At 47.1% G+C, this 25033-nt stretch overlaps 2 protein-coding genes across 6 annotated transcripts in view; one reads left to right on the forward strand and one right to left on the reverse strand.

Moving 5' to 3' along the window:
- Positions 1 to 17862, reverse strand: part of LOC147097422 (tubulin polyglutamylase ttll6-like) — a 68519-nt gene extending 50657 nt beyond the window's left edge. For 2 of the 5 annotated variants that reach the window (XM_085972394.1, XM_085972393.1), the window contains exons 1-5: positions 17729 to 17852; positions 8546 to 8851; positions 6674 to 6714; positions 5144 to 5262; positions 484 to 614 (exon numbers count right to left, since the gene is read on the reverse strand). In XM_085972394.1, coding sequence (XP_085828520.1) covers positions 484 to 614; positions 5144 to 5262; positions 6674 to 6714; positions 8546 to 8851; positions 17729 to 17751 — 620 coding nt within the window. In that variant the 5' untranslated portion in view covers positions 17752 to 17852. Of the gene's footprint in view, positions 1 to 483; positions 615 to 5143; positions 5263 to 6673; positions 6715 to 8545; positions 8852 to 17728 lie in introns of all 5 variants that reach the window. The other 3 variants (XM_085972392.1, XM_085972391.1, XM_085972395.1) reach the window with 3 other exon arrangements.
- A 1930-nt stretch (positions 17863 to 19792) lies between these two features.
- Positions 19793 to 23566, forward strand: gdpgp1 (GDP-D-glucose phosphorylase 1). The gene has a single exon (XM_085972396.1). The coding sequence runs from the start codon at positions 19984 to 19986 to the stop codon at positions 21154 to 21156; it is 1173 nt and encodes a 390-aa protein (XP_085828522.1). The 5' UTR covers positions 19793 to 19983; the 3' UTR covers positions 21157 to 23566.
- Positions 23567 to 25033: the final 1467 nt, after the last annotated feature.

Genomic DNA, 25033 nt, shown 5'->3' on the forward strand with positions numbered 1-25033 from the left:
AGAGCATGACTAAAGACTAATTTTAGCAAGTCCGATAACCAGGAGACCCAAGCCCCAATTCAATCGAACCTACCTTTCCAACTGGCTACCAATTGCCCCCAAACTAATCACGAGAAACCATCTACTTCCCCAACCCGTTGCTCTTACAACATAATGCAATGTCCCAAAAAACAGCAACACTACGAGCGAGCAGGAACTTCTCTCAATCAGCTGGCCAACATCGCTCCATGAAATAAACCGCAGTTTAACTGGTTATTCACCTCATTACTGTTTGTGGGACCTTGCTGTGCACTCACCCATATAATAAATGTGACTGCGCTTCCAATGGCTTATTGTCTATGAAGTGCTTTGAGGTATCCTGAGAATTGTGGTGAGGTGCTGTATAAATACAAGATTGTTTTTACTCAACCACAGATCCTTATCTCCACCCAACCACCAGCAAGACTGCACAAACATTTCATCACCAATTCTAAGATTACTCACTCGGCAGGTAAACACCATGTACGCGGGAAGATGTTATATTCCTTTGGGAAGAGTTTCAGCATCCTGTTCAAATTCCTGGCCAGTAGGTCCTTCCTGCAGATCTCGCTCATTCCTGGAAAATGATTGATTTTCTGCAGGAATGAAAAGAAATACAAAGATCAACAATCGCAGGCACCAGATAACTCCGACAGCAAAGGGAAATACAGACCAGGAAGATCTGGAGAGCAGACAAGCTAAACCAAAAAATAGTGATGAGGTGCAATGTTGCCTCTAATTTTTATTTTCGGTGCGCGGTCCCTTTAACTGGCTGCGTAGCCCATTCAAATATTCGCTCATGCGCGGTTTCATCAATATAAGAACATAAGAATTAGGAGCAGGAGTCGGCCATACGGCCCCTCGAGCCTGCTCCGCCATTCAATAAGATCATGGCTGATCTTCGACCTCAACTCCACTTTCCTGCCCGATCCCCATATCCCTTGATATCAAAAAATCTATCGATCTCAGCCTTGAATATACTCAATGACTCAGCATCCACAGCCCTGTGGGGCAGAGAATTCCAAAGATTCACAATCCTCTGAGTGAAGAAATTCCTCCTCATCTCGGTCTTAAATGGCCTACCCCTTATCCTGAGACTATGCCCCCTAGTTCTAGACACTCCAGCCAGGGGAAACAACCTCTCAGCATCTACCCTGTCAATCCTCCTCAGAATCTTGTATGTTTCAATGAGATCACCTCTCATTCTTCTAAACTCCAGGGAGTATAGGCCCAATCTACTCAATCTCTCATCATAGGACAGCCCTTTCCTCCCAGGAATCAATCTAGTGAACCTTCATTGCACCGCCTCCAAGGCAAGTATATCCTTCCTTAGATGAGGAGACCAAAACTGTGCCCAGTACTCCAGGTGTGGTCTCACCAAGGCCCTGCACAATTGGAGCAAGACTTCCTCACTCTTATACTCCAACCCCCTTGCAATAAAGGCCAACATGCCATTTGCCTTCCTTATTGCTTGCTGTACCTGCATGCTAGCTTTCTGTGTTCCTTGCACGAGGACACCCAAACCCCTCTGAACACCAACATTTAAAGGTTTCTCACCATTTAAAAAATATTCTGTTTTTCTATTCTTCCTACCAAAGTGAATAACCTCACATTTCCCCACATTACACTCCATCTGCCACCTTACTGCCCACTCACTTAGTCGATGTGTATCCCTTTGCAGACTCTGGGGGTGATTTTGCCAATGGGGAGCTTCTGGAGGCGGGACTCCCACTTGTCAGGTTTCAGTCCCGCCTCCATCAACTTCTGGCCAACCCACGCCATTGTCCCTTGATTGACCTTGTTAAGCCCGCGCAGCAGGCTTAGCAGGCCAATTAAAGGAAAGCCGGCTGCAGAGAACATCAACGTATGACGTTTCATCTGTCAGATGAATTATCATCATTAGACAGTTGTGTGAAGCTGTCAAACACTGACATTCGCTGTAGTTTGATGAGGTCTTGAATTCAAGACCTCATCAAACCTCTTTCTTTTGCAGAAATGAGATGGTTATTGCATCTGAGAATGCAGCGGCCATCTGTCATCTCTACCGCGGAGGTGCGAGACTCTCCGCATACCCACTGACTGAAGCAGAAAGAAACAAAGCTAAGTACACTTTTTCTAACACTCTTCACTTACCTCAGATACTCACCTCTCCACACTTGCACCCATCACTTACCTTCACAGCACACTTTTGCACCCCTCCCCCACCAACCCCCGCAGACCCAGTACTCGCCTCGCTGACCCTGGCGGGGTTTGGAGCCTATTTTCTGCTTGTTAACTACCTGTTAACAGGCAGTTAAGTTGCTGTAATCCCTTCCCGCCTCCAAGGAGACGGGACCCGGCGTGGGACAGCTACCCAACTCCTGGCAAGATGGCATGGAGGCAGACTGGGGACGGGTTGGGCACCCGCCCCTAGATTCTGCCATTTTCCCGGCAGTCCCGCCTCCCCAGGGCTGGCAAGATCGCGCCCTCTGTGTTCTCGCAGCTTACTGTCCCACCCAGCTTTGGATCATCAGCAAACTTGGATACATTACACTTGGTCCCTTCAGGCTGACTTCAGGACAGAAAGCAGAGAGCAGGGGTAAAGGGTAGCTATTCACAGTGGCAGAAGGTGGGTAGTGGTGTTCAACAAGGATCAGTGCTGGGACCACTGCTGTTCACAATTTATATTAACGATTTAGACTTGGGAATCAAAAACACAATTTAATTTGCAGATGACACCAAATTGGGGGGGATAGTCAATACTGAGGAGGACTGCAACAAGTTAATAAACTTGCAGAATGGGCATATAAATTAGCAAATGAAGTTCAACACAGATAAACATGAGGTATTACATTTTGGTAGGAAGAATAGGCAGGTCACTTATCACTTGGAGGGTGCGAGTCTAGGTGGGGTAGAGGAACAAAGGCATCTCGGAGTACAAATACACAAATCACTAAAAGTTGCGACACAGGTTAGCAAGGCCATAAAAAAGCAAACCAAGCACTAGGGTTTATTTCTAGAGGGATAGAATTGAAAAGTGCGGAGGCTATGCTAAACCTGTATCGAACCTTGGTTAGACCACACTTGGAGTACTGCTTACAGTTCTGGTCACCATGTTATAAAAAGGATATAGAGGCACTGGAGAGGGTGCAGAGAAGATTTACAAGGATGATACCGGAAATGCGAGGGTACACCTATCAGGAAAGGATTAACAGGCTGGGTCTCTTTTCTCTTGAAAAATGGCTGAGGGGTGACCTAATAGAGGTCTTTAAAATTATGAAAAATTTTGATGAATGTATAGAGAGAGAATGTTTCCACTTGTGGGGAAGAGCATAACTAGAGGCCATCAATATAAGATAGTCACCAAGAAATCCAATAGGGAATTCAGAAGAAACTTCTTTACCTAAAGATTGGTGAGAATGTGGAACTCATTGCCACAGGGAGTGGTTGAAGGGAATAGTATGGATGCATTTAAGGGGAGGCTAGACAAGCATCTGAGGGAGAAGGGAATAGAGGGTGATGCTGATAGAGTTAGATGAGAAAAGACGGGAGGAGGCTCGAGTGGAGCATAAACGCCGGCATGGACTGGTTGGGCCGAATGGCCTGTTTCTGTGCCGTATATCCAATGTAATCCAATGTAATTCATCTAGGTCATTAATATAGATTGTAAATAGCTGAGGCCCCAGCACTGATCCTTGCGGCACCCCACTAGTCACAGCCTGCCAACCTGAAAAAGATCCGTTTATCCCTACTCTCTGTTTTCTGTCTGTTAACCAATCCTCTATCCATACTACTATATTACCCCCAACCCCATGAGCCCTTATCTTGTGTAATAACCTTTTATGTGGCACCTTATCGAATGCCTTTTGGAAATCCAAATATACTACATCCACTGGTTCCCCTTTATCTACCCTGCTAGTTACATCCTCAAAAAACTCGAATAAATTTGTAAAACATGATTTCCCTTTCATAACATGATTAGGCAGAGTCAACATGGTTTTATGATTTTCTAAGTGCCCTGACACCACTTCCTTAACAATGGATTCCAGCATTTTCCTGACGACTGATGTCAGGCTAACTGGCCTGTAGTTCCCTATTTTCACTCTCCCTCCTTTCTTGAATAACGGTGTTACATTTGCTACCTTCCAATCACTGGGACCGTTGTAGAATCTAGGGAATTTTGGAAGATCAAAACCAATGCACCCACTATCTCTGCAGCCACCTCTTTTAGAACCCTAGGATGTAGGCCGTCAAGTCCAGGGGATTTGTCGGCTTTTAGTCCCATTAGTCTCTCTAGTACTTTATCTCTCCTTATATTAATTACGTTAAGCTCCTCACCCTCATTAGACCCTTGGTTCCCAACCATTTTTGGTATGCTTTTTGTGTCTTCTAATATAAAGACAGATACAAAACATTTGTTTAACGTTTCTGCCATTCCTTATTCCCCATAATAATTTCTCCTGTCTCAGCCTCCAAGAGACCAATGTTTACTTTTTGCTACTCTCTTCCTTTTTACACTTGTAGAAGCCGGTGAGCGGCCTGCGCGGGACCTCCAGACCGCTGCACGGCCGCGCAGCTTAGCGGGAACGTTGATGACGTGACACTGAGCTGGAGTTTCAAAAGCCTCAGGCAGTAGGACAGAGGGAAGACTGAGTTCAACAGTTTGGGGGAATGAATGAATTAGAGTAGGAGATGTGTTGGTGATCTTCTGTTTCAACAGGGAGGAAACAGAATGTTTAGAACGGTGTATCTGTGGAGGAGCACGAGACGAATGTTCAGGGATGTAATGACCAGAGTAGCATTGATGAGAGAAAGCAATTGGGTGGAGACATGATTGCAATGGAGACAGAGAGGCTGGAGACTAGACATGAGAGAAGGTTCACCTATCAGATAAGAAACTTTTTCTTGTAATTAAAATTAATATATCCTGGTTTTTCTGCAAACGTCTAGTTTAGGTAACAAAATTAAAATGGCATCATAACAGTAAGTGGAGCTCAAGAATGGTTTATAACTTACTGTTCTTCAGAAACAAAAAGGTTTTAAGACAAATTGCCAGTCCAGTACTGTGGTGTCCACATCTCATTAATCTGAAACCAATCACTTTATAATGTTTATTTCTTTTCCTCCTCAGTGCCGTGATTCTGACCTGAAAACGTTTCATCTCCATGACTCTTTCATGAGAAACTGAGGCGTCAGTCCAGTACAATATCCACTCTTCATCCTCCCCAACCTCCTTCAGACCACATCGACGAGCTGCACGGCGGACTGGAACACAAGAACAGAGGGTGGAGACATAAACCATTGTCAGATGGCAGAGAGATAGATACGAGACTCCCAAAACAAGCGCACTACTCGAAGCTCCAGCACGGCAAGAGAGCCCCAGGTGGGCAGAGGAAACGCTTCAAGGACACCCTCAAAGCCTCCTTGAAAAAGTGCAACATCCCCACCGATACCTGGGAATCCCTGACTCAAGACCGTACAAAGTGGAGGAGAAGCATCCGGGAAGGCGCTGAACACCTTGAGTCTCTTCGCCGGGAGCAAGCGGAAGCCAAGCGCAAACAGCGGATGGAGCGCACGTCAACCCAAGCACCCCACCCACCCACCCCTTCAACCACCATCTGCCCCACCTGTGACAGAGACTGTAGGTCCCGCATTGGACTCTTCAGTCACCTGAGAACTCATTTTTAATGTGGAAGCAAGTCATCCTCGGTTCCGAGGGACTGCCTAAGAAGGGGAGATACACAGAGATAGAGAGAGAGATAGATAGAGAGAGCGATACCGAGAGATACAAAGAGAGTGATACAGAGTTCGACAAACAGAGGCTGAGGAGAAAGGAAGAGACAGAGGTAGAGAGATAGAAAAGAATGAGAAAGAGGAGAAAAGAAACAGAGAGTTGGAAAGACAGAGAGAAATAGAAAAAGAAAGCAAGGTCTACGAGAGACAGAGGATGAATGAACAGTTCAGAAGAGTAAGAGTGGGACAGATAAAGAAGAGAACTTGATGGGATAAAGAGAAAGAAAACAATTAATTTGCAAAACTTTTACTAATGAATTCAGTAATTAAACATTTAAGTGCAATGTAAATGGAACAGTCATTATCACATTCCGTGAGTGTGGAACAAACTATTAAAACAGAATACCCATCAAAAGAGACTTTTTAGAGAGTAGACTACTGAAATATATTTTGATCTCCAAGTCCTATGTATACAAGAATAGAGCAGTGGGTAAATGCACTGCCCGGTGTGGAACTCGGCCACAGATACCAGGAAGGTCCTAGGTTTGATTTGATAGTCTGTGTTGAGTTACCTGATCTCAGCCCGGGCAGCAATCAGGAGACACTAGTTATATTTCTGATTGTCCAACCAGTATCCATGGGGCAGCTTGATGGAAAGTCCATGTGTACAGACTCCAGGGACACAATGGTTAGATCAGGCATCACAGATAGGCCCAAATTGAACAGCCTGGCCAACACTCACGGTCTAGGCTCACACACGGCTACCTGAGCAAGACACAAGAGAGCGGCTGACCCCCACGGAATTCCACCCCAAAATGAGTCAGCGTCTTCAGGAGAGGAGTGGAGAAATTTGGAGGGGCAAAAAACCCCTATGTGTTGCATAGATCTATGCGAGTCCCCCCTGTTTCCTGATGCCATTAACCCTAATTTCATTAATACTCACCACTTTCATACTTGCAGTTGAGCAGATTTATTCCAATACACCTGCAAGAAAGAAGAGGCTGAGATCTCAATAAAATAGGCAGATGTTATAATTTCTCTGTGGGAAATGACTGGCCTGGGCGCAGCATTGCCATTTGATGGCACAATAGTTAAGATAGTATTCAGTGTAGAGCAGTCACGATAAATCATTCTGAGGTAAAAAAAAATCTGGAAACATAAAATAAAAACAAAAGAACCGTGGAAATATGCAACAGATCTGCCAGGTCTCGACCTAAAAGATTTAATAATTCCTCTTTTTTAGATGCTGACAAGAAGGAACAGATATTGGGCCTGACTACTGGACCCTGCCAGTGACCTCCGGCGCCAACCCTGCCAGAGTATGTGGGGTCAGTGAGAAGGCACCTGATTTGCATGGGGGCTTCCTCCAGGCTTCTGAGCCACTACAGGAGCATCTCAAGCGTCTGCCAGTCCCAACTGCCTTCCTACAGGGGGTGGGTGTACCTGGGTCCACGCCAGTTACTGGCCCCTTCAGTCTACTTACCGAAGGAGTCGATAAAAAATTTCCCCGGCCTCACCCACTCCCCGCCACACAACTCTGGGGCCCTCTTGCACCCTTCCGGAAGGGCATATGCCTCATCTCACGGTGCACCAGCCTCCATATTGGACTAGCAAGTGAGAACCTCCCAGTGTAGGGCATCCCCATCTCTGGTCCCAGCCCGCAAGGGGCCTGCTAGGGGCCGGGCAGAGGCTCCACCACGTTAGAGAATATCCCAGTTTATTTGGGGACTCGACACATCTGGGTCACGGCCTTTCTCTCGGCCGCTCCTGCAGGAGCTCTGGTGGGAGTCCGCCAAAACGGCCGAGGAAATTCAGCCCCATTGTGATTTCCAACACCAAAGATGTAGGAGGATAGGAAGGCTGAGGGAGGTTAAGACGATCCGCAGTTTTGAGGTCCCGTCAAAGTGCGCAGACTCTCAATTTCAACACCATGAGGATTATGGGGAGGGAGACTGTGTTGAATGGGGTCGTTGGCAGTAGAAGGACACAGGGAGGAAAGTTCAGAGAAGCAATGAGAAAATAGAGAATAACAATGAACGTTGCGACAGAGTGAAATGGGAGGCTGGAGCCGCAGGAAGGGCCAACTACATCTTGCCTATGAATGTAAGAAAGGTTTTAGAAGATCCTCCCCAGATATGGGAGCTGTATTCATAGGATATATGTTAATATTGATTAAAGTAAGGGAGGAGTCGTGAGATACATCGGTCAGTGAGGGAGGAGCCGTGAGATACACCGGTCAGTGATGGAGGAGCAGTGAGATACATCGGTCAGTGAGGGAGGAGCCGTGAGATACACCGGTCAGTGAGGGAGGAGCCGTGAGATACATCGGTCAGTGAGGGAGGAGCCGTGAGATACACCGGTCAGTGAGGGAGGAGCCGTGAGATACACCAGTCAGTGAGGGAGGAGCCGTGAGATACACCGGTCAGTGAGGGAGGAGCAATGAGATACACCGGTCAGTGAGGGAGGAGCCGTGAGATACACCGGTCAGCGAGGGAGGAGCCGTGAGATACACCGGTCAGCGAGGGAGGAGCCGTGAGATACACCGGTCAGCGAGGGAGGAGCCGTGAGATACACCGGTCAGTGAGGGAGGAGCCGTGAAATACACCGGTCAGCGAGGGAGGAGCCGTGAAATACACCGGTCAGTGAGGGAGGAGCCGTGAGATACACCGGTCAGCGAGGGAGGAGCCGTGAGATACACCGGTCAGTGTGAGGCAGTAACCGGTGAAATGTAGGTTAGTAGAAAACATTGTGACAGTGATGTTAAAATTGTGAAAGACCCGTGAAGAGGTCAGTAAAAGGTCAGTCCTGATTATACCTGCGTTTCCTCTTTTTTTTCTTCTTGAGCATCTCTTCCTTAATGGCATTGTCATTTCCTTCAGTATTCTGGTTGGATATTATCAGCCCTTGTTTGTGAAGTCCCTCTTCTTCTCCCAACCGTTTAGGCTGTTTGATGTGCCTCACCAGCTCTCTCGTTGGTACGTTCCTTCTTAGCACACTAGCTCTTTTCTGAACTGACTCAGTCTCGTCCTCCGACTCCTCGATCAGACTCTCTTCCTCATTCTCGGCCTCCTCTTCAGCCGACTCTCCCTCGGAATCACTCCTGCCCCCAGAAGCATTCATTCTGTGAGGAGATGTAGAGACTTGGTGAAAGGGACTTGCAAAAACATCCTCAGTTCTTAGACTGACCAACAACAACACACATAATCTAGGTGGGTGGCACAGAGGGTTCGACCTTTCAGCTCTGCGATCCTGGCTCTAATGCAGCTGAGATACAGCAGCTATCTGCTACCTGATCCTTGTGGCACTCCACACGAGAAGACAGTGAATGTCAACTGGTACTGACAATGGTGAAGGGAGGCAGGGGTTGGGTGCAGGGAATTCCAATGGAGCTCCACCTTGTCCTCAGGTAGCATCTATATGTTGCCACTTTTCAATAGGCAGCCAAATTCTTTTTGACTTTAAGAATTGTACCCTTGAATAGCCCAAGGCAGACAGAGTGCTCTGTCACGCTGGCACTCAGTGGGGGATACAGCTTGTTTACTACAGTATCACAGCAATTGCTTTAGAAAACAGCTCAATGCCCAAAGTGTGGTAATGTATTGTCACAGGCTATTAGAAAGCTTGCTGCAAAGTGACTGCAACAGCATGGTGTATGTTGCGATAAACAAATTCTCATGGTTAGTATTTTGATAAATGTCCCCAATGCCTCCACGGGTAAATCCACTTGTTGGTGTGGTACTGAGCCACTCGGATTGGGATGATCCCCGGATTAATCCTTGGTCTTAGCTGAGATAGCTGGTCTCAGGCAGAGCAATGGTTGGGTTGTGACACTTGGACTCTGTGGTGTATGTACCTTTAAGAGCCCCTGTGTACTGTAATGCCGGTAGTGGCCACTCGGGCTATATAAGCCTGTATAGTGTCTTGTATCTTTTAGTTCACCTCCAGACTTTGTTCAGTAAACACCTGTAAACCAACTCCTGCCTTCCGTGTCTCCATTAACACATGGATACAACAGTGGCGATGAATTGGAAACGGACTTACCTGCAATTCGGCAGCACCTCAAGGAGATCGATTCCTCAGACGAAGGTCGAAGAAAAAAAAAAACTGTGGTTTCACCAGCTAGCCGGGCTGGTGGCAGGTACTGCACTAATCCTTCCTGGGCGGTGGGCTGGGGCTCGATCGGGTGGCTCTGCAGCGGGGCCAAGCAGCGAGTCGGAAGGCGGAGGCAAACAGAGACGGAGGGTAGAGCACTCGGGAGACGGCCGGCGCTGCAAAGCAGGTCGGCGTTCGGACCAAGCAGAGGGAGGGAAAAGTCCCAGAAAGTCCGGCGGGAACGAGTCTCCAACTATTAAAAATATCTGTGTAAATAAAAACCGCGGAGAACAGCGTTGTCAGCAGCGGCAGCGGCGGGAAAGCGCGGGAGGCGCCATTTTTGATTTTCAGGATGCCTAAGACTGGCAATATTACTGCTTTCGATAGTGATATAGGAGATTGGACCACATATGTGGAAAGAGTGGAGGTATATTGCACAGCGAATGAAGTAGAGGATGATAAAAAGGCATCGGTACTTCTAAATCTGATGGGCGCAAGGGCATACGGGCTGTTACGAAACTTAATCACTCCAGCCAAACCGATGGACAAGAATTTTAAGGAGATTGTTGATACCCTACAGGAGCACTTAAACCCAACACCGCTGCTGATAGCGGAACGATTCAAATTCTTCAGGAGGAATCAGCACAAGAATGAAAGTAACGCTGATTACCTCACCGAATTAAGAAAGCTGTCAAAGCACTGCCAATTTGGGGCAGGACTGGCAGATTCTCTACGAGACAAATTCGTTTGCGGTCTCCTAAGTGAAGGAACACAAAAAAGGCTACTTTCTGAGAAAGATTTGACACTGGACAAGGCTTTCAGTGTGGTTGTATCATACGAAGCAACAGCAAGAGGAGCTGCAGAGATACAGCAAAAGCCACAGGACTTCGGCACCCATGAAATGACACGGGGTTTCGAGAGATGTCATCGCTGCGGCAGATCCACCCATGACCAGAGGGACTGCTGGTTCAAGGACAAAGCATGCAGGCAATGCGGAAAGATGGGACACATTGCACGTGTATGCCGATCTGGAAACAAAAAATCCACTGACAGAAAAAAAATCAATAAGGAAAAGTACAGAAAGGTACAAATGATGACGGACAGTAGCTCTGAAGACCAGAAGAGCGATAGCGACTCCGGAAACAAGAGACTAAGCTGTCTCAAATTACATAATGTAATTGCCAAAGAAGATTACCAGACCATTTGGGTTACCCTCACGATAGCGGGGTCCCCAGTTAAAATGGAGCTAGATACAGGATCAGCTCTGACCGTCATAAGTCGACGGGATTACGAGCGGCTATTTCCGCATATACCTTTGAAAGACACATCCATTATCTTGAAGACATATACGGGGCAGAAAGTATACCCCAGAGGGAAAATAAGGGTGCCTGTTGTATACAACGGCAAGGAAATACAGAAGTTGTATTTATACGTTCTGCAAGATGGTGGTCCACCGCTGTTGGGACGTGAATGGATCAGGAAGATACATTTAAACTGGCACTCCACTCAGGCACTGACGGTGACCAGTAAGAAAAAAAATGATGATGACGTCATACCTGAACGATTAAAAGACATCTTGGCCAATGCCAAAGAAGTGTTTCAACAGGAACTAGGAACCTTGAAAGGCGTCACCGCCTCAATAAAAGTGGAAGATGTGGCAATTCCCAAATTTTTTAAGGCAAGGCTGGTGCCATACGCAATTCGTCCAGCAGTCGAGGCAGAGCTGGAGAATTTGGAAAAGGCAGGCGTGTTATCCAAGATAGATTGGAGCGAGTGGGCAACACCCATCATCCCGGTCATGAAGAAAACGTTGAATAATGATAAATCTGAAGAACAGAGAAAAATTCGCATCTGTGGGGACTTCAAGGTGACTGTAAACCTGGTCCTTCACATGGTACAGTATCCTCTTCCGAGGATAGAAGATATTTTCGCCTCACTATCCGGAGGGAAACGTTTCACCAAAATTGACTTGGCACAGGCATATCTACAGATGGAGGTTGAGGAGGCCTCTAAAAAGTATCTCACGATAAACACACACAAAGGCCTGTACCAGTACAATCGACTGGTTTTCGGAGTAGCATCAGCTCCAGCTATCTGGCAAAGAGCTATGGAGCAAGTCCTGCAAGGGATTCCGGGGACTCAATGCTACCTAGATGACATCCTTGTAACAGGAGAAAACGACAACGAGCACCTTGCCAATTTGGAGCAGGTGCTCACTAGGCTGAGAGAACGGGGCCTACGAGCAAATCGCCCCAAGTGCGAATTTTTCCAGAAACAAATATCATATTGTGGCCATATAATTAACGAAGAAGGGTTGCATAAGTCACCTGAAAAAAATTGAAGCGGTCATAAAAGCCCCAGCACCTGAAAATGTCTCACAATTAAGGTCATTCCTGGGATTGATAAATTACTATCATAAATTTTTACCGAACTTGTCAACTGTTCTGCACCCTCTTAACGCACTGCTACAAACGGGAGTAATTTGGAAATGGAGCGAAGACTGTAAACGTGCCTTCCATAAATGCAAAGGCTTGATCACGTCCAAGGAAGTGTTGGCTCATTACAACCCATCACTGCCAATCAGACTGGCGTGCGATGCATCCCCTTACGGCGTAGGAGCGGTATTATCGCATAGATTCCCTGATGGCTCGGAGCGGCCGATAGCTTTTGCGTCGCGCTCATTGAACTCAGCTAAGCGTAACTATGCCCAGATCGACAGGGAAGCACTCAGCCTGGTCTGGGGGGGGTGAAGAAATTCAACCATTACCTACGCGGACAAAAATTTACCTTGTTGACTGACCATCAACCCCTCGTCTCCATATTCAACCCTAAAAAGGGCGTTCCCATTATGACAGCGCAAAGGCTACAGAGGTGGTCCATTTTCCTAGGAGCACACCAATATGACATAGAATACAAAGGATCAAAACAGCATGGGAATGCTGACTGTTTATCGCGCCTACCGTTGCCAACGGTAGAAGAGGCACCTACAGTGGACCCAGTGGAGATGTTCCACTCAACCATAGTGGAATGTCTACCAGTAACAAATTCTACCATTGAAAAGGAAATGAGAAATGACCCAACTCTCTCACGAGTCTACGATTTAACGGTGAAGGGATGGCCAGCACATGGCGAACCACTGTTGCCAGCATTCTCGCAAAGAAGAGAACAGCTGTCAGTGTGCCAAGGAACCTTGATGTGTGGATCCAGAGTGGTGATTCCACCCAAACTCCAGGATAAAGTGCTAAAGGAGCTTCACGAGGGGCATCTGGGTGGAGTGAAAATGAAGAACCTAGCCAGAGCATTTGTGTGGTGGCCAGGTATCGATGGAGACATCGAAGAAATGACCAAAAGCTGTCTAGGATGCCAGAAGGTCCAAAACGCCCCACCACAAGCCCCTCTACATCCATGGGAGTGGCCCTCATCTCCATGGCAAAGGGTACACACCGACTTTGCTGGTCCATTTATGGACTCAATGTTCTTAATCGCGGTTGATGCACACTCCAAGTGGCCGGAGGTAATAAAGATGTCCTCCACCACCACGGAAAAAACCATCACAGTATTAAGGACCATATTTGCCAGGAATGGGCTGCCTGAACAGATCTGTTCTGATAATGGACCGCAATTTGTGTCCGAAGAATTCAGGAAGTTCTTAAAAACAATGGGGTTAAGCACTACACGTCAGCCCCATACCATCCCGCCACCAATGGATTAACTGAAAGGTTTGTCCAGACCTTCAAGAAGGCCATAAAGGCCATGGGTAATGAAGACATAAATCTACAACATAAGGTAGATAACTTCTTGTTTGCATACAGGAATGCAACACATGTGGTTACAAACCAAACTCCCTCCATGATGTTTTTCAATAGAAGACTAAGATGCCGGCTGGATTTGATCAAGCCAAACATCAGAAGGGACGTAGAGAACCGGCAATTTCAAGGCATGAATGAAAGGCCAACTAGAACCTTCCAGATAGGTCAACAAGTTTTGGCCCGGGACTACCGTACCGAGAAATGGCAGCCTGGAACTATTTGCACACGACTAGGACCGCTGATGTATACCGTGGACATTGGAGAAAGCATAATAAGGCGCCATGCTGACCAGATCATAGAGTTATCTGAAAAGGGACAACCTACACCACAACTCTATACGCCTAATGATGAAGCAGAGATACCCATAATATCTACCTCCGATCTGGTGATACTGGAACCAGATGAACCTGACACTGGCATTCAAGCCGAATTGACCTTGCCAAAAGAACCTACTACACCACCGAAAACTACTACACCACCGAGGTGTTATCCGGACCGAGTCAGGAAGCCTCCAGAGAGACTGACTTATAATTGATTAACTGCAGCAAATGTGTAGATTATTGTTCTTGTAAACATGTTAATTAATGATTACTTAAAATGTTATGTACTGGTTGTCTAAAAGGGGAGGAATTGTGGTGTATGTACCTTTAAGAGCCCCTGTGTACTGTAATGCCGGTAGTGGCCACTCGGGCTATATAAGCCTGTATAGTGTCTTGTATCTTTTAGTTCACCTCCAGACTTTGTTCAGTAAACACCTGTAAACCAACTCCTGCCTTCCGTGTCTCCATTAACACATGGATACAACAGACTCAGCATCGCTGGGTTTGGGAGGGTAGAAAAAAAATCAAAGCAGCCAGAGTTCCTATTCCGAATTGATATCCAGTGATCCAGTTTGGGTGATGGGCAGTGTCTTCTATAGTCCACTATGTAATTGCCAACGTTCACTGTCGAGGCTCACACATGAAGAGTCACCACTTGGTCAAGTTACCATAGGGTACTGTACCACATGGGAAAAATAACATTACAGCAATGAATGCCATGGACTGTTCAATAAGCTTTTCACGGTTACATAAAATTGCATAGAATATACGGCACAGAAACAGGCCATTCGGCCCACCCAGTCCATGCCGGCGTTTATGCTCCACTCAAGCCTCCTCCCGTCTTTCCTCATCTAACTCTATCAGCATAACCCTCTACTCCCTTCTCCCTCATGTGCTTATCTAGCCTCCCCTTAAATGTATCTATATATTCACCTCAACCACTCCCTGTGGTAGCGAGTTCCACATTCTCATCACTCTCTGGGTAAAGAAGTATCTCCTGAATTCCCGATTGGATTTCTTGGTGACTATCTTATATTGATGGCCTCTAGTTATGCTCTTCCCCACAAGTGGAAACATTTTCTCTGTATCCACTCTATCAAAACCTTTCATAATTTTAAAGACCTCTGTTAGGTCACCCCTCAGCCTTCTCTTTTCAAAAGAAAAGAGACCCGGCCTGTTCATCCTTTCCTGACTTGCAGTTCTAGTATCATCCTTGTAAATCTTCGACACCAGCTAACTAAGACTTTTATACTTTTATTATGGTAACAGCTTAAAGCACACTTAAAATGTAGAGCCGCTTCTATGGAGCAGTACCAGCTCTGGATCCCACTTAACTTGCGCTCTTATCGATCCCATAAATGGGTTCACCTACCTTTTGCACTTCTGATGAAGGGCCTCTCCCCTTGCTCCTGAAATGTTAATCTGTCTTTTCCTTTTGCAGATGTTTGACAGAGGTTTGGAGCATTTTAATTCGATTTCCAACACCTGTAGTGTTTTTTAAATGCAACTTACGTTGTGATGTTTGCGCACAGCCAGAACAACTTGATAAAATATCGCGCACATGGATGCTGTTGTGGATGCTGTTACCGCTGCGGGCATCGGCATAGACCCCCCATACAGGCGGCACAGCACCTTAACTCTCTCCTACGCACTACGGAGCGCTCTGGCCTGAACACTGACTTCAGAACATAGGCATTTCTTTACAGCCGAGGGTGCCAGTGAGGTGGATTAGGTCAGTCAGTGTTCGGGGGAGGAGAGGCAGGTTAACACTTGGGATGGAGACACTTTGAGTGCTGGTGGGACAGTTAGTGCCCCGGTTTCTGGCCAACTCGTTTTTGTTTCCAGCACCATGTTTTGCAGGCTGTCTGTGTTTTTGGTGGCTCCCATCTTCTCATCCCTCCCTTCAGAAACCTCTCAACGCCTGAGCTATTAACACGTTCTTTGTTGCTCTGATGTCTTTTAATTTTATTCCATGCTTCTTTGCATTGATCTCGGTCAATCTTTTTTATCTTTTGAGCAGGATGCATATCATCCCATCAATAATTCCTGTGATTTATTTGCTTCTACTCCCTCTAACTCTACTAAAAACTGTTTTCTTTCAACACAGTAACTTTTGTTGCTCTCTCCACAGAGGCTGATTGACCTGTATGCTATCAGCATTTTCAGATTTCAGATTTCTAGCATTTGTGTATTTTTACTTAGTATTGGTATTGGTGGCACCACGGGCCCTGTTTACATAAGAATTCAGAGCAGGAGTAGGCCATATGGCCCCTCGAGCCTGCTCCGCCATTCAATAAGATCGTGGCTGATCTTCTACATCAACTCCACTTTCCCGCCCGATCCCCATATCCCTTGATTCCCCAGGAGTCCAAAAATCTATCGATCTCTGTCTTGAATATACTCAATAGCTGAGCATTCACAGCCCTCTGATGTAGAGAATTCCAAAGATTCACAACCCTCTGAGTGAAGAAATTTCTCCTCATCTCAGTCCTAAATGGCCAACCCCTTATCCTGAGACTATGTCCCCTAGTTCTAGACTCTCCAGCCAGGGGGAAACACCTCTCAACATCTACCCTGTCAAGCCCTCTAAGAATGTTATATCTTTCAAACATTAAGTCCCACTAACATCGGGATTGCCATTGGCTGCAGCTCAGCACTTGTGCTATTACATTACCCTTAGCCGGAGGTTCTGCTAGCGCAATGCATTGGTGATCTACAAGATGCACCTTCATGCTCATGACCCCCAGGACAGTGACATTCCAATCGCTGCATACCCATTAGGTAAAGATGAGGAGCAGACAGACCGAGAAGGGAAAATCAAGCATGAATTTTCCAGGCCTCTCTCACACAACCTTCTAGAGACCGTTTACAGAGGGCTGTTGACATAAGCCTTTGAGCAGGACACATGCCTGTCTGTCTAATTGGGGGAAGGACCCAGAAATTAATAAATGGAGGAAAGTTATGCACACTTATAAGCCTCAGTAAAATCATACCATAGGAAAATCATCCAACAACTTTACCATAGTAAAACGTCCCAAGGCGCTTGATGCGAGTGTTATCAGACAAAAATGTGACACCGAGCCTAAGAAGGAGATATTATGACAGGTGACCAAAAGCTTGGTCAAACATCCTGATGTCGGGTGAGGACAGGATCTGGGAAGGTCGTGATGCCCTCCCCCCACACAGGTGAATAGCCTGCCCACACTCAGTGGCATCACACATGAAGAATAGCCCATTGGGGCAGTAATGGTGGCAAGGTAATTCAGCCAGCGCCTTCAGGAGAGCAAGGCAGAAACACAAGGAGTATTTTCCAAGGGAGTAGGTGACCTCCTTATTCCTCCAACCAAAATGCACCACCTCCCATATTAAGTATAATAATGGGATATTTAAAACCCAGTGCAATGCATTTGCCATCCCGAATTTACAAAAATTAAACTCGAATTTACAAAAAATAAACTCGAATTTACAAATATTAAACCTTAGGTGAACTGCTTTAACCTGGTGCCCGCCAAAGTTAACGAAAGGTTTATCTTGGATCAAAGTCTGCAGCTTGTTCACTTTGTGCAAAAGTTGACCCAGGTTTGGAAACCAGCCCGTTGCTAAGGGCCGCGGCGCGTTGCTATGCGGGGGGTGAAGCGCGCCGACAACGGGTAGGAAGCGGCGGGGGCGCCGAGCCGACCGTCTCCTGGTGCAAACTGGCGGGCGGCGCGCAGAATTCATTTATTTCATGAACTCGCTTTTAATTTTAATCCGCCCGCCTCCACTTCACTCACTCACCTGGCGCCCGCCAGGCCGCACATCAGGCGCTGCCGGCCGGCCGCGTCGCCATGGCAACCGGACGCTGCTTCTGATTGGCCCACGGGCCCGGCTTTTTCATTGGCGGTCTGCGCCGCATGATGCCGATTGGTTGCATAGTGACACTCGGACGGCGATTATTGGCTGTTAAAGCAGCGGGTCGACGCCCATTGGTGCAAATAAAATCACCGACGCTCTGATTGGCTGATAGCACTGCGATTCGATTGGCTGGTGCAATCTTTATCGCTGATTGGCTCATTATTGCCAATTCGCTGTAAAATAAGTGTTGTTGCAGGTGTTTGGTTCATAAATTAATTCTTGTGCCATGAATCTGTGTAAATGAACCAAACTGCTTGTCTGTGCTTGAATCATAAACAGGTACAGAAAATATTCAAAAAGGATAATGAAATGCTGGCCTTTATTATCTAGAGGACTAGAATACAAGGCGGTAGAAGTTATGCTGCAGCTATACAAAGCCCTGATTAGACCACACCTGGAGCACTGTGAGCAGTTCTGGGCACCACACCTTAGGAAGGATATATTGGCCTTGGAGGGAGTGCAGCGTAGGTTTACCAGAATGATACCTGGACTTCAAGGGTTAAGTTATGAGGAGCAATTACACAAACTGGAACAAAAGCAAAATACTGCGGATGCTGGAAATCTGAAATAAAAACAGAAAATGCTGGAAATACTCAGCAGGCCAGGCAGCATCCATGGAGAGAGAAACAGAGTTAACGTTTCAGGTCGAAGACCCTTCGTCAGGGTTCTCTCCACAGATGCTGCCTGACCTGCTGAGTATTTCCAGCATTTTCTGTTTTTATTTCACAAACTAGAGTTGTATTCCCTGGAATTTAGAAGGTTATGGGGTGATTTGATCAAAGTTTTCAGCATATTAAGGGGAACAGATAGGATAGATTGAGAGAAACTATATCCACTGGTTGGGGATTCTAATACTAGGGGGGCATAGTCTAAAAATTAGAGCCAGACCTTTCAGGAGTGAAATTAGGAAACACGTCTACACACAAACAACAACTTGTATTTATATAGCGCCTTTAACGTAGGAAAATGTCCCAAGGTGCTTCATAGGAGCGTTATAAAACAAAAAAATTAACACCGAGCCACATAAGGAGAAATTAGGGCAGATGACCAAAAGCTTGGTCAAAGGAGGAGAGCGGTGGAGAGGTTTAGGGAGGGAATTACAGAGCTTAGGGCCCAGGCAGCTGAAGGCGCGGCCGCTAAAGGGTGGTAGAAGTTTGGAACTCTTCCACAAACAGCAATTGATGGTGGGTCAATTGTTAATTTTAAATCGGAGATTGATAGTTTTTTGTTAGCCAAAGCTATTAAGGGATATGGGCCAACTTTTCAGTGTACACTTTTGGATTGGGTGTTTAAACAAATGGTCTGTAAATTAATAAAAACTTAATAAATTAAATTAAAATTTGGTTGGCCAGGTTGATGATGCACTCCAGTCGGGATATGGGCCAAAGGTTTGCTGGCAGATCAACCATGATGTCATTGAAACTTATAAAATTCTAACAGGACTAGACAGACTAGATGCAGGAAGGATGTTCCCGATGGTCAGGGAGTCCAGAACCAGGGGTCACAGTCTAAGGATAAGGGGTAAGCCATTTAGGACAGAAATGAGGAGGAATTTCTTCACCCAGAGAGTGGTGAACCTGTGGAATTCTCTACCACAGAAGGCAGTTGAGGCCAATTCATTAAATATATTCAAGAAGGAGTTAGATATATTTCTTAAGGCTAAAGGGATCAAGGGATATGGGGAGAAGGCAGGGACAGGGTACTGAGTTTGGATGATCAGCCATGATCTCATTAAATGGCGGAGCAGGCTTGAGGGGCCGAATGGCCGCCTCCTGCTCCTATCTTCTATGTTTCTATGTCAGGAGTCCTGACGAAGGGTTTGACCCGAAACGTTGACTCTATTTCTCGCTCCACGGATGTTGCCTGGCCTGCTGAGTTTTTCCAGCATTTTCTGTTGTTTTTTCAGCGTACACTTTTGGATTGGGTGTTTAAACAAATGGTCTGTAAATTAATTAATTAAAACTTTAAACAAAAGCTTAATAAATTAAATTAAAATTGGGTTGGCCGGGTTGATGATGCCCTCCAGTCGGGATATGGGCCAAAGGTTTGGTGGCTGAGATCAGCCATGACGTCATTGAATGGCCTCCTGTTGCTGATGTAATTTCACGCATGCGCCGGGCGGGGTCAGCCCAGGAGCCATGGCAACGGGAGGTCACGGCAAGATGGCGGCGCCCAGTCAGCCGGCCTCCGGCGGGGAGAGGCCCGAGCCCGCGGCCTTCGCCTACTCGGAGGCGGATTTCCACCGGAGCGGGGTGAGGTGGAGCGACGGCGGCGGCCCGGGGCCCGGTTCTCGGCTGGACGCGGCGCTCCGCTCGGCCTGGGAGGATCGGCGGCGGCGGGGCTGCTTCCGCTACTCGCTGCCGGGGCCCGGGCCGCCGAGCCGGGTGTTGCCGGGCCCGGGCCGCCTGCTGGCCCAGCTCAACCCCCAGCGGGCGGACCAGCGCCGGCGGCCGCAGGAGATCCTCAGCCTCCGGCAGCCCTTCGACCCGCAGCGCTTCAACTTCAGGTGGATCCAGGCCCGGGAGATCCTCTTCCCGCTGCGGCCGGCCGGCGAGGAGGCCGAGGCTGAGGCCTTGCTGGCCATTAACGTCAGCCCGCTGGAGTTCGGCCACGTCCTGCTGCTCCCCGAGCCGGCCCGGGGCCTGCCGCAGGTCCTGACCCGGGCCTCGCTGCTGCGGGGCCTGGAGCTGCTCTTCCTGAGCTCGGACCCCGGGTTCCGGGTGGGCTTCAACAGCCTGGGGGCCTTCGCCTCGGTCAATCACCTGCACCTCCACGGCTACTACCTGCCGCACCGGCTGGAGGTGGAGTGGGCCCCCACCGAGCCTCTGGCCCCGGACCGAGGAGCGAGGGGGGACCCCGGCCCGCCTGGGATCCGGCCCGAGCCCCGGCACCGAGTCCACCTCATGTCTGGCCACCCCACCCGCGGGCTGGTCCTCTACACGGACGGCACCGACCTCCCGCAGACCGCCGCCGCTCTCCACCGGATCACCGACTTCCTCCTGGACCGGTCGCTGGCTCACAACCTCTTCCTGACCCGGGGTTGCCCGCTGGGCGGCTGGCCGGCGGACCCGGGCTCCCGGGACGGGGTCCGGCTCATCCTCTGGCCGCGGAGATCCGTCTTCGGCGTCAAGGAGGAGTCGGCGTTTAACGTCGCTCTGTGTGAGCTGGCGGGGCACTTGCCGATCAAAAACCCCGAGGATTACAGCAGCCTGACGGAGGAGAAAGCCCTGGAGATAATCCGCAAATACTTGCTCTCAGAAGAGGAACTTTCCCAACTTCGGTCAGAAATAGCTGAGCTTCTAGAGGATTGAAATCCGTTCATCGGCTGGCAATCAACCTCAGGAACCTCCTGAAAAGCCCAACATATTCTGGGAAGACTTGGATTGATCAGCCCTCTCTCTACCATGACCTAAGAATGAATGGCTTTGAAGTGCAATGAAATGCAGAAGGAAAAAACCCCATAAAACTCCAAAGAATTATTAGAGAATAAACTATTTTATTTTACCAGCCAAGGACACCTATAATTACAATTGCAGAATACTAGATAAGAGGATCTTCACAAAGCTAACTAGACTTCCACATTCTGTAGACTGGCATGACTGGATCATATTACACATTCCAGACACACTGTTGGGTGTGTCTTGTCCTCCAAGGGGACCAATCAGAAATCTGGTGTTGCAAGTAAACGCAGCCGTGATTGTTATGTAGCCTCCTCCTTTAGCTGATTTTTCATTGATCTTGGAGAGATGCTGGTCTGACCACCTGGTCTGGACAAGCAGGCAGCAACCAGAACATCAACTTTAACATAAAAACAAAATGCTGGAAAAGCTGAAATGAAAACAGAAAATGCTGGAATGCTGTGAGAGAGAGAAACAGACCTGAAACGTTAACTCTGTTTCTCACTCCAGAGATGTGCAAACCTCCTTCTGAGGCCAATGTAAAAGTAGCAGTACACAGGCTGGACTCTCGTGTGCACATGGTCTACCGTTATCTTTAGTTTAAATGTTTTGAACTTTAAACCTAAGCTCAAGAATTGAGTTGTGCCATTTATTTAAATTATTTAGACACATTTCATGCCGTGGTGGGTAAATGTTGCACTAAGGTGAAAGACCCAAGTCCCACTCTTGGAGTGGAGTTAGCGGGTCCCTGCCATGGTGGTGAGGGTGTCGCAATTCGCCATGGCAATTGGAAAATAAGTTTTTGATCTATCTGTTGGCTGCTGTTGGAAAATGCAAGTGGACATCTGGTGCAGGCTGGATGGGCTCAGCACGGCAGTGATACGCCCCATGGTTGAATAGCTGCCCTGACACACTTTAAACTCGTGTAGTTGGTGCTTCAGCGTGTAAATCACCCACCCTGATGCCAGCTGGCTTACAAAAAACTTCCAACCACACAGTCTTAAAGGGGAAGTCGATGCCTTTAATGGGAAGCCAGTTAATTAGATGAGGGAGAAAGGAACAATACGTTGAAAGGGCGAGATGAAGTTGGATGGGAGGAGGCTCGTGTGGAGCATAGACCTGGTGGGCCGAATGGCCTGTTTCTGTGCTGTAAATTCTATCCTCTTTAACAAATTAACCAAAATTACAATGTCAATTCTCCACCCCACAGATATATTCATTTCATTCTTTAGCAATTCCAATCACACCACGGGCCAAAGGAGTCGGCCATTTGGCCCCTTGAGCCTGCTCCGCCATTCAATAAGATCGTGGCTGATCTTCTACCTCATCTCCACTTTGCTGCACTATCCCCATATCCCTTGATTCCCTTAATAATAACATAAGACCCTTCTAAATGAAGATAGCCGGAGTGGGCAATCAAGAGTTAAACTCGTGCGTGAATGGTCAGTTGGGGAAATTTATTCCCAGCATGAGTCAGTGTCTTCGGAGGGGAAGTAGGAATTCTGTGTTTGGGAAAATGTGCACTATGCTACATCGCCATGTGTAGAATAGCTTCACGATGATTCGGAAGTGACAGCAACTGGATTCACTGTTGCGGATATTGTCAGGGTTTGAAAAATCGTGCTCTGCATCGATTTGGATAAATATATAGAAGGGCTGGGGTCAGAAAGCAGGTGAATGAGTTGGAGTAAGTGGCACCAGGGGCACTACCATGTACAGCCACTTCCTGTACAGAAATTTCTGTGGAATCTCAATCTATGACCACTGATTGAAGTTGATATCAACCGAAAGTAGTTTGGAATATCACTGACTCGGAGCGAGATTTTATGTAAAAACTGATGAATATGATTGTTATAAACTGTATTTATGCTGAGTTGCCAAAGTGATGAACCTTTCATCCTACCTTCTACAGAACTTACAAGGAAGTTTATTTTTAAACTTTGTTTTAGAAACATCACTGAACCATTGTGCAATTTATTAAATCATTGATTTTATATTTTGTCTTTATTGCATGAAGTTTGTGAAAAGTAGACTAAACGCAAAGGGTGACAATGAGAAGAAACTTCCCCACCCTGTGGTGTTGGAATATGGAATACATTCCACCGCTGGGCTAGTGAAGCTGAATCTACCACAATGTTTAAGAGGAAATTGGATAAACACTTGAAAAATATTGAAAGGGGGCAGAAAGCTGGGAAATGGGTTGGACTAGATGGCTCCAATTGCACTTTTATGTATGATCTCCTTCACTAAAATGTCTATGAAGTCTAAATCAATGACTGCTGATTGAAGTCTGTACTCTTACAATTTCTTATTAAATAGCTAGAATTTATAAAACTGAGTGGATTGTATTTCCTCAGTCCTAATAAGAACATAAGAAATAGGAGCAGGAGTTGGCCATTCGGCCCCTCGAGCCTGCTCCGCCATTTAATAAAATCATGGCTGATCTTCTACCTCATCTCCACCTTCCTGCACTATCCCCATATCCCTCGGTTCTCTTAATATTAAGAACATAAGACACTTCTAAATGAAGATAGCCGGAGTGGGCAATCAAGAGTTAAAGTTGTCAGTGGCTCCGTACAGTCACAGATATGACGTGTCCTTTCACCAGCTGTTGCTCACTGACTTTTTCAGTGATACTTTTCTTCCTAGTATTTAGGTGGCTGAGCTTGATGGGTTATTCAGCCTGTGGCCGAGGCCCCTGTTCCCAGTCACCGTGTGCTTCGTGATTGTCAGCAAGGGATTGGGGGAGGAGCTGATCCATCATTTTATTCACTGAAATAAAATCACTGTGCAGTGCACCTGCCGCTCAGGCTCTCCACCTCTTCAATGCTGCTACAGCTGCTTTCATCGATCGATCTCTCTCTTTACATCTATCTATCTATATATATAAAATAATACTGTATATATATTGAGCATCCCGAATCTGGCAACCTTAGGACCAAGGCCGAGCCGTTTTTTCCGGACTTTGGAACGTGTTTCTGACGTCCGAAGTTTGGAAACGCCCAAGCCCAGGTTGCGATATTCCCGGACTTCGGACGTCAGAAAGATGTGCCGAGTCTGGAAATGCCCGGGCCCAGGTTGCGCTATTTCCGGTTTTTGGTAAGCCTCCCTAGGTGTCTGAATTCCAGACCCCTGCCACCAATCATCCCGGATTCCGGAACTCCGGATTTGGGACGCTCAACATGTGTGATACACACACGATAGCAAAATACTGCGGATGCTGGAAATCCGAAATAACAACAGAAGACGCTGGAAATACTCAGCAGGCCAGGGCAACATCCGTGGAGAGAGAAACAGAGTTAACGTTTCAGGTCGAAACTCTTCAGAACCCTTCTTCTGAAGAAGGGTCATCGACCTGAAACGTTGACTCTATTTCACTCTCCATGGATGTTGCCTGGCCTGCTGAGATTTTCCAGCGTCTTCTGTATATATATTCATAGGGTGTGCATTTCCTATCCACAAATGTTATTTCCTATTATTTTTGGTCACACGTCTGCCAGCTTTTCCCATGTAAACCAGTATGTTGAAATTTGGGTACGAAAAGTAGTGGTCATGTTACTGGACTAGTAATCCAGAGGCCTGGACTAATGATCCTGAGACGTGAATTCAGAATCCCACCACGGCCCCTGGGGAATGTAAATTCAGTTAATAAATAAATCTGGAATAAAAAGCTAGTATCAGTAATGGTGACCATGAAACTACCGGATTGTCGTAAAAACCCATCTGGTTCACTAATGTCCTTTAGGGAAGGAAATCTGCCGTCCTTACCCGGTCTGGCCTATATGTGACT

The sequence above is a fragment of the Somniosus microcephalus genome, chromosome 32, assembly GCF_052327205.1.
Source record: "Somniosus microcephalus isolate GS21.2 chromosome 32, FLI_Smic_1.0, whole genome shotgun sequence".
Lineage (NCBI taxonomy): Eukaryota > Metazoa > Chordata > Chondrichthyes > Squaliformes > Somniosidae > Somniosus > Somniosus microcephalus.